The following is a 9,786-nucleotide window of genomic DNA, read 5'->3' on the forward strand; positions in this document are numbered from 1 at the left end:
TGCGTGCGTGTGTTTACACGTGTGTGGGTGTGCGTCATTGCGAACGTTCGTTTGTCCGCTGGGAGGCGGCCAAGTGTGAAGGCCTGGTCATTCACACCACGCCGGCTTATGGAGCGCATGCAAGCCAGATGTTCAATTGGGCCACGTGGGACGAGGAGGCGGGACCGACACGCATGTTGATATTTTTGCACCGTGAAAAAAAATACAACTCTTTATGCTATCGCATTTAAGATAAAGATGTCAATCTCCGTTTGTCGTGTCACATGTTTATATCATAACAGTATAATCATCCATACATTTGCATTTACATTTGTCAATATATTGCAGTATTTATAGTAGAGCTGTCAAACGATTATATTTTTTTATCAGATTAACTCATTTGCTCCCAAAAACGTATAAATATGTTCTATTTTAAATATTACCAAAGATGTATTAATAAAAAAAATTCTGCTAAAGCATACGGAAGGCTTTGAATGCAGCCTCTGAACTGAAGAGAATGTTTGAAGCAATGGTAGTTATTACAAAAACGGCCAGCAGGTGGCAGCAGAGTGTAAGAGATCAACCGGGGCCATGTTGCAAAAAGCTCTTTTTAGCCAGTGTTAAAAACAGATTTGAGAATATATTCTAAGGCTAATTGTTGCAAAACGGAAAAAGATAGAAATATATTTTTTCCTGATGAAAGGAGAGACTTTCATTTTTTTTTATGTTCCATGTTTTTTTTAATAGCTATGCCATGCTAACAGTTAGCCGTTTTGAAGATGAGATGCCAAAACCACCATTAGCAGTTTGTCAACGTTGCGCTTTCAATTTGAATTTTGTGTGCGACTTGTCCTCGACATTTTAGGCACGATCGATTTTGGGTGGTTACACCTTTGGTTTATTTTTTGGGGGGGGGTTGTTGAGTTTTTCCCACAATGTGAGCAGCCTCCTAATAAAAAGGCCCTTCTGTCAACCCTCAGTGCCGCTTTTTCGCACCCTTCTCCCTTTTGGGATTTTCCGTGTGATGATTTATTTACTGTAGCTTGGCGACAGCCCGCCCGGTTTGCATTTCGGGGACTCTCGCGACTCCACGGGGGCTTCCTGAATTATTCAAATCCCTTTTCTGCTTTTCCCCGACTCCCCCCGTCGTCGTCTTTTCACCTTGATTTTGCCGGCGGAACGCCTCCCTCCGCCTCCCTCCGTCTCCCTCGCCTGTTTTATTATTCCCGGCGAGATTGTGTCCGAAGCGTCGTGAGAGGGAGAGAAAGCCGCGAAGAAAATCCCTTCATTCCGTGTTGCGGTGTTTGCTCTTTCTCTTGACTGACGCCGGCGTTTTCGTGTCCCTGGTGTCTGTCCTCAGATCCCAACGCCGTCGGCCATCACGGCACCGACCACGCTTTGATCGGGGGAGTGGTGGCGGTGGTGGTCTTCGTCACCTTGTGTTTAATCATCGTCCTGGGAAGATACCTGGCCAGGCATAAAGGTAAGTTCAAAAAAAGAGAATAATAATAATAAAAAAAACGGACGGCATTTCTCAAAGCGAGCTCGCTGTGACCGATGAGACGCTCCCAGCGCTTCGCCGATTCCCAGCCGGCGCGGGAACGATACGCGCCGGCTGCCGTCAAGGAATAAAAGAAGACGTAGAATCGGTGCCGATTGGAATCTCTTGAGACGCGTGGGAGTGTCGAGAAATCCCTTTTGGTCAAAGATGACGTGCGACGACATCGGGGATAGACCGCTTCAACCCTGAAGGGGGCGGGGTCACCATTTTTCATCAACTCGATTTACGACAAAAAGGGGTAAATATGTGCAAAATGCGCTGTGAGCGCTTCATACAGTTCAATTTTCAAAATACGTTTCTCGATGGATTCATAAAAGATAAAAGGCTTTGAAACAAACAAAATAAGCTCATCGTGGGATTTTAGTTTGAGTTTTCAGTGCCAGAAAAATGAGAAATTAGAAAAACTCTCGAGCAGCAAACCAATATGAAGTGCAAGAATTCATTTCACATCAACTCCCTCAATTTTGTTCTACTTTGGAGATCATATGTTTTTTTTAAACCCGGTGCAAGGCAAACGATCTAGTGGCGAATGGTGATATTACAACTTTAGTGGATTTAGTGAAAATGCAAATATAAGTGACGCCCTTTGAAATGTATTAGAGAGAGAAAAATATTTTTGAAACAAAGAAAAATTGGAAAAATATTGGAAAAAAATCTGCGAATGGTGCCAAGCCACGAGTTCTTGAGGATACGTGTATATAATTAAAAAAAAAAATTAAAAAATGGTGGGTTACAGTCAGGTCAGAGGTGAGCACTCACACACGAAGGAGGAAGAAGAGCAGATGTTGCAAACATGGGTGCATTTTTGCTCTGGTGATTAATGTGCATTGTCCCAAGAGGATTTAAAAAAAAAAAAAAAATGGAGCCAGTAGGTACAAGTTGGCTCCAAGGACACCATGAGTAGCCCATGGGTCTTTTGTCAAAACATGTCATTATTTACACGTTGGTACACGTTTCTTCTGTACCAAATATTACAGATGGTGTTTTGAAATGAAGTTTTCATTTATCCAACCATTTTTATTTTTAGAGCTGTCATTTTTAATACCTGATCTTTTTTTCCCTCGTTTGAAAGCGCTGTTTGCTTTTGTGTGTGTGTTTTTTGCGCAGGAACGTACCTGACGAACGAGGCCAAAGGTGCGGACGACGCGCCCGACGCCGACACGGCCATCATCAACGCCGAGGGCAACCACGCGCACGCCGAAGAAAAGAAGGAGTACTTCATCTAGACTGTAGAGGGCGCTCCCCTTGCCATCCGTCCCTCTGTGTCTCTTTCTGTCTTGTTTTTTTTTTTGATAATTTGATTTTTTTTTTTTTTTTTTTTTTTTTTTTGGTTTCCAACCTGCGACCGCGGCGGCGCACAGACAGAGCGGACCCCACCGTGTTTGCCCTCTTTTTCGGCGTCATCTTTTCCCGAAATGCTTCGGCGGCCATTTTGCTGAAGTTCACTCGTGTTTTTGGCCCCTCAACCCTGGAAACGTGTCAATCGACCATGACTGCTTCTTACGCACGCCCCAGTCAGACACCTGAACACACCACCGCTCCCCTCACGCACGCACGCACACACACACACGCACACACACGTCACATCAACACGGTGCCTAAAAATGCAGACGCCATTGAACTCGTGTCAATGCCTTCATGTATCAGTCCGTAGCAATGTAAATGCTTTTGTGGTCGCCAGGACGGACCGTCAGCTCGTTGCTTCGCTCACAGCATCTTGTGTCTTCTGGTTATTCCCATTTGATTTGTGATTATTATTATTATTTTTTTTTTTTTTTTTTTTTTTTTTTTCCAATGACGATCTGTGCTGTTTGGCGCCCGCCTTATACACTCCACATCTCCGACGGTTCCCTCCTTCTTTAAATAGACTTGTAATTAAAATGTCCGGCCGTGTAAGATAAGAAGAAGAAGAAGGCGGCGGCTTCGCGTGACGCTCGTGTAGCGAGATGGCGCCGATACGTGTGTAGTTTGTAGCGCGGGGGTTGTGTCGCGTGCTGCTGCTTAGAGCTGAGAAATACGCGGCGAAAAAAAAATTAGCGAGCGTTTTCAAAATGGACGTTTTCTGTATATTGCCGAACTTCTTTTTGCGTTGCACATGATGGCTTCAGGTTCCACTCGTTGTATAAATTGTATTTAAGTTAGTTCAATCATTTATGTCATAATGAGAAGAGAGAAGAAGAAAAAAATAAAAGATCCCGAGAAATGTAAAATTAGCAAAATGGGTTTGAAGTTGGTTCCGTTCTGTACAGGAATTTTGTGATAAATGCATTTTATTTATGTAAATTCTGTTTTGATGTTCACGTCAACTCGCGGGTGGAGATTTCTCATTTGATGGACCGCAACTTTGGAAAACTGGCGTATTGGACATTTATAAGGTGCGACTGATGTGAAGTATTCACGTTCGGAGAGACGCACTTCCCCGAAAATCAAATTGCTTTCCATACAAAATCCAAGTGAAATTTCTCGCTTGATTTGCACGACGACGTCAATTAGCAAAGACGTCCTCGTTGCGCCGCCGTATCAAGCATTTATTTCCCAAATGATGAAAATTGCTGAACAAAGAGAAAAAGCACAAGATGGAGTCGGCGTGTTCCGTCGCAAAAGACTCATTTGCCTCGAAGGTGCTACTTTTGTCCAAATCGACAACGGAAGGGAGGACAAATGTTTTGTTTCCAAATCGTTAAATGAGAAGAAAAGTCCACAATTTTCCTTGGAAAGGTTTTCAACTCCCCGCTGTGTAATGTTTCTGCTCCAACGTGTTTGATTGTGAAAATTGCTCTTGAATTCCGGCGCTCCTGTTCTCTTTTTGTATATTAGCAATTGTTATTGTTGATTTTTTTTTTTTATGTCATTGCATTTCCTTTGGCCAATTTTTACGTTTTGTTTTGGCACAAGGCATGTAAATAATGTGTGGGAAAACTAAAGTTGGTAAAAACACACGGGCACGTTTTTGTTGGCCTCCTTTTCCTATCGAAATGATTTCAAGCGGTATTTAAGTGAACCGGAAGATGTTTAGTAACTCGTGAGCGGAGAACTGAGATGGCCTTTTGATCACATTTCCAAAAATGAATGAATGAATGTGAAAAATGACGATTCATCTTTTTTTCTTTTATTTTTTTTATATATATAATCTCTGAATGTTCCGGATTCAAGGACGTATCTTGATTTCTCATATCTGCTGCTGCAAAATATTTGTTCGGCATCCTTCATTGACGCCGCCAAACAAAAAACGGGTCACAAAAAAAGATACACGATGAATCAAAATGGACGCCATTCATCCAAAATGGATGCCACACATTTGACAGAACTCTAAATGATCGATTATTATCGCCATCTTTTGGTATGGAACTCATTTATCCGCCGATGAATTGATTGAGATGCCGCCGACGCGGCGGCGCCGTCTATTGCGCAAGAGACGCGAGGCCAGCAAGATGGAGGCAATTGTTACCAAGGGCAACGGAACAGTTGGCCCAGCTGTCTCCTATTTGGTGACCAATTTCCAGCATTATGCAAATACGCTCCGTAAAGTAATGTCTTTGTCGGCGCGTGAACTCGAACCCTGCCGCAGCGTCTCCTTGAGTGGAACGTAACAAACACTCACTTAACGTTCTCGGTAACGCGTGCGTGCGTGCGGGCCGACGTTTGCGTTCCATTCATCTGAAACGAGCAGGACGGGTTCAGGAAAAGCTCGTGGTTCCGGTCAGCCTGGTTAGCCCGATTGAAAGAAGAAGGCAAGAAATGCGATCACCCCCCGTGAATTTCGTGGCATAAGACGTGGAGTTGAACCTTTATCGCAAATTTCGTAATCGTAAAAGATTTAAGGCTGACTATTGGAAAAAACTTCTTTTGAAAAGAAGACTCAACCTTGAAAACCATATCAAAACCAATTTAAAGATTTGTTTCAAAATGTTATACATGTGAGAGAAGGTCATTGGCAAGAATGAAAATCGTACTCCGTTACGATGCTAACGCGCTAAACAGTTTTTCACCATTTCGGTGTTCCTGATTTTTGGGACATGATTAAAATAGGATCCAAACAATCCGCCACTTTTTTGTAACTTAGTTATAGTTACAGTCGGCTACTTGGCTCACCTCTCGCACGACAGCATGCGGTTAGCTTAGCTAGCTTAGCTATGCCTATAACCTGAAAATGCACAATTTACACATTAGCTTTGTTGTCACGTTTTGAAATTCCCAATCGCGAGACGCCGCAAACGAGCCCTCTGCGCCATGCTAGCCAAAAGAAGACCCGATTAGCTCGCTCGCTAGCTAGCTAGCCGGTGGCTAGCACTTCTGCTCGCGATGTGGAAAGCCGGGCTGGTCCGCCAATATTTATAGTCGATGATGACACGGATACTATTGCGCTTATCACAAGTCGGATTCTCATCATTTTCAAACTCTTTGACGGCACAATTGAATTGAATTGCGGCTTCGCAACGTTGTCAAAGAAAAAAGGCGCAATTGTGTCAAAGATGGCTCGAGAGCCGCAATTGTCTTTTCTTCGCCGCCTTTCTGTCCATTCATCAGCACGATAGCGCTTCCACGTGCGCATCCATTTTGTTGCGTGTAATGTTTTGGAGACGGGACAGGATGAAGTGAGCCACGAACGAGTTGGGAAACGTTCAATAAATCCGTTTTTTATCTCGGCCTGTCGCCGCCGCCGAGGCTTGTTGATTTAGAAGCGTCAAGTGTTGCTTTCAAACGTTGACGCGGCGTCGCTATCGCGCGCTTTACAGGCTGTCCGCGCGACGCATGTCGGGTTTATCGAGGATGTTTTTTTTTTTTTCATTCGGTCCTTTTTTTGAAATCGTGTCGCGTTTTTACAGAGCCGCGAAAGCGACATATGAGGGAAAAGTGAAAAAAGTTTTAGCAGACTGCGTGCTGGATGAAAACACGGAAATAGAAAAGATTAGCCTGATAGCGTCTTTAATTTACGATCACAAACGTTTTTGCAATTTTTTTATTCTTCGTCCTATGTCACGACAATTCACAAAAAAATGAAGTCATTTTTCTGAAAACGTTTAAACAAAACCGTTATGCTATTCGGCTAATGACAAGCAGCTTTTTTTTTATTAATTTTGATGCTTCTGTCACATGTAAATCTCCATTTCTGACGGGACTTCTTTAGTTGGTTTTCCTCCCGACTTGTCATTTCAACTCGCGCTGAACGTTGAGTGCCGTTGTGTCACATTTTCTGAACTTTGTGGCTTTTGAAACGAAGCTTTAAATCCGTTGGCCGTCGAATGCATCGTTTCCATTTGAGCCAAAATGCTGTCGTTTAAGCTCAAAGCCAAGATTTTATTTTGCAAAAAAAATACTGTTAAGTCTGGCACATAACGAACTGATATTATGTATTCTGTTCGTGATTTCATTATTAATATTATTCATTGTTTTTAATTTCACGGTACTGAAAAGTCATGGCCTTAAGATCACAACACATGAAGCATATTTGTCGTTTTGTTTTTTTAATACTTTTATTAGTCGTTGAATTATCATTCCCGTTGTTTTTGGCATCTCAGGAATAGATTGCTTTTCATTTTCGAGAATTTATTTCTTTGCTTAAAAAGACAACATTGAGAAAGTTTTACACGACTTCTAATAACTTCAGTATTTCTATTTTGCTTCCCGTCACTGAAAAATTTCATGACCCACAAGACGAACATCGTCAACTTTCTTCAGCGTTTTCCGATTGACGTCATTGTTGTCGCTCGCGCGCTGTCAAAACGAAAGGTCACGAGACACGTCAGCGGAGCTTCTTGCTGAAATGGCGACTTTTATGATTATGAATATTACACTGAGCCGCCATGACGGCGTGCGTCGCGCCACGACCCGGGTGTGTTTTCTCCCATTGTCTGTGGGATTGATTGATTTCATTTAGAGGTTCCTTCACATGTATGAACTTGAATTGTTGAATAAATAGTTGCCAAAAGATCTGCCTGATACTTTTTTTTTTTGTGTTACAGATGTTTTTATTCATTTTTTAACAAGACCAAGCACATGCTAACGTCGCTTGATTTATTGGGATTAGTTTTTTGTGGAGTTGTTGTTTTTTCTCTTGGCAAAATAGTTTTCTTCAGCCAATCTTATTCACAGACAGTCCGCCATGTTTTATGCCCACGGGCCTTAAATTTGGGAATAAAAAGTGGTTTCATTGCTAAACTGTGTCCAAAAGGGAAGAAAACATCTGCTGAACATGTGGTGAAAGGACGCAGCTGGTAATTATAGCTTTGGTCACTCGGTTGTACTCGCGTCGCTAATTGAGCTCGCTAATATCACGGAGGTCGATTTTGGTGGCTAATTTACTTCTTTGGCTAAAATTCAAAGGAAGCGCATTCGTGCATCGAAATAATTCCGAAAAAAAAAGGACATCTTGGCTGTCAAAACAGCGCGAGAAAAGAAAAGGCCAAAGTTGCAGGAAATAAAGAAGACGTCGCGACGTGTCGGCGTCTGAACTCGCCAATTTGGTCGGCCTTTTTGTTGCAGCCAAACAACGCGGGAGCGGAAGGCAATTTTGATTGATGCGTTCATTTTGGCTCGGGAGTGAAAAAAAAAAAAAGGAGCTGCTGTTCGTGACGACGGTAAACGCGCTGATAACGTCAAGATCCAACGATAGCAAAAGAAATCTCACCATCGGTCATCAGAGCAACAACAAAGCGGAGGTCTTTGCGTCGTTTAATTGGCAAAAGGTCGGCAATTAAGATGATAAAGCGCTTTGCCGGCGTCTCGGCGAAGCTTTGAGAGCCAAACAATGAAAACGCGGGCTGGCCGGCGAGGTGCGCGTGCGAAACCCAGCTCATTAAGTGTCACTCGCAGCTGCTGTCACGTCTTCCGGCCGCGAGAAGACCGGGACGCTCGCTGCGCTAACACGCTCGCTACGCTAACACGCTTGCTGCGCTAACATGCTCGCTGCGCTAACATGTTCCGCTCGTATTTTCTCGCCTTAATGCTGGGATGGTGGAAGCTTTACCATAAAATGCTATCCCACATAAAAATGGCCGACAACAAGCTCCTTCCGCGTTAGTGCCGTCACTAACCAATATGTTTGGAATCGATTCATCGATCGATTTTTCAATCGATTCATCGACTTAACTGAACTTTTCTCTTTCTTTCTTTCTTTTCCTTCCCTTTTCTCTCCTCCTCCTCCATTTCTCGCGGTTAGGAGCCGTTTTTTTTTCAAATGTTTATTAAAGAATTGAACATCCAGCCGCTTTTTACACGTAAAGAAGACTCGGGTCTTGCAAATGTAAGATTTCATCATGATATGCTTATAGTTAACTGTGGAAGGGCTGAAAATAGCAAGATATAATCTCTTTAAAAAATAATGATAATAAAGTAGATGAATGTATTATGTTACCGATTCGATCAAAGTAAAAAATATGTTTGCAAATGTCCTATTTTGATTCAACACAGAAGATGAACCGTTTTCTTTCATCAAGGACTACAGAAATCAGTAAATTTCTTACTGTTGATATTCTGAAATCAGGATTTGGACCATTTTCATTGGAAAAAAAAAATGGCGCCAAACGACGAGATGAATTTGATGAATGATTACTTGTCGATTCATTTTCACAGCTCTATTCCATTTTGCATTACTCATTTGACTTTTGTGTTTTTCGCCAAATAATTGAGCACGCCAAATGTTAAACAGTCCCAGTCCATCCTGAGACCGATTTGAGGGGACGGCTCGTTAAAAGAGCGCCGTTACCTCCCACTCATTCGGACAAACCACATTCTACCGGCGTTTTGGTGGCTCCGCCTCATAATGCTGAAATTTGCTTCCAGTTAAAATATTCTCTGTTGTGTCTTTAGGCTCATTAAAAGCGTCTGTGCTCAAATGATGGTTTTGAAAAGCAAGTCACGTTTTGGTCTCATTATCATATAAAACACACTTACATCTTTTTTTTCTTTTTTTTTTAACCAAGCATGTTTGGACTAATTTCATACTACGACAGCATATTAGGGCCACTCATTTTTTAGAGGACGGGTGCAATATTCCGAGAAAAAAAACTCGCAAATTTTTAGAAAGTGGCAGATTTGCAAGAAAAAAACTCCAAAAGTTACGAGAACTGCACGTAACGTACAACTCGACTGTTTTGCGCCGATACTTTTCGGTCGATTGTCATTGCTTTAGCAGAAAGTAACCATCTGATGTTAAGCCTTGGCCAGCGACAAAGACGCCTCGCTTTGCGAAAGTCCACACACCCATACGATCAAACAAGTTCATTTGTTAAAATGAACATTTACTT

General features: G+C 42.4%; 1 protein-coding gene across 3 annotated transcripts in view; it reads left to right on the forward strand.

Moving 5' to 3' along the window:
- The window catches only part of cadm2a (cell adhesion molecule 2a), a 165,163-nt gene extending 157,692 nt beyond the window's left edge, over positions 1-7,471 (forward strand). For all 3 annotated transcript variants that reach the window (XM_086098058.1, XM_086098060.1, XM_086098059.1), the window contains 2 exons: positions 1,340-1,462; positions 2,648-7,471. In XM_086098058.1, the coding sequence (XP_085954184.1) occupies positions 1,340-1,462; positions 2,648-2,766 (242 nt within the window). In that variant the 3' untranslated portion in view covers positions 2,767-7,471. The remainder of the gene's footprint in view (positions 1-1,339; positions 1,463-2,647) is intronic.
- Positions 7,472-9,786: the final 2,315 nt, after the last annotated feature.

The sequence above is a fragment of the Leptonotus elevatus genome, chromosome 16, assembly GCF_054856555.1.
Source record: "Leptonotus elevatus isolate MCC_2025b chromosome 16, RoL_Lele_1.0, whole genome shotgun sequence".
NCBI classification, from domain to species: Eukaryota; Metazoa; Chordata; class Actinopteri; order Syngnathiformes; family Syngnathidae; genus Leptonotus; species Leptonotus elevatus.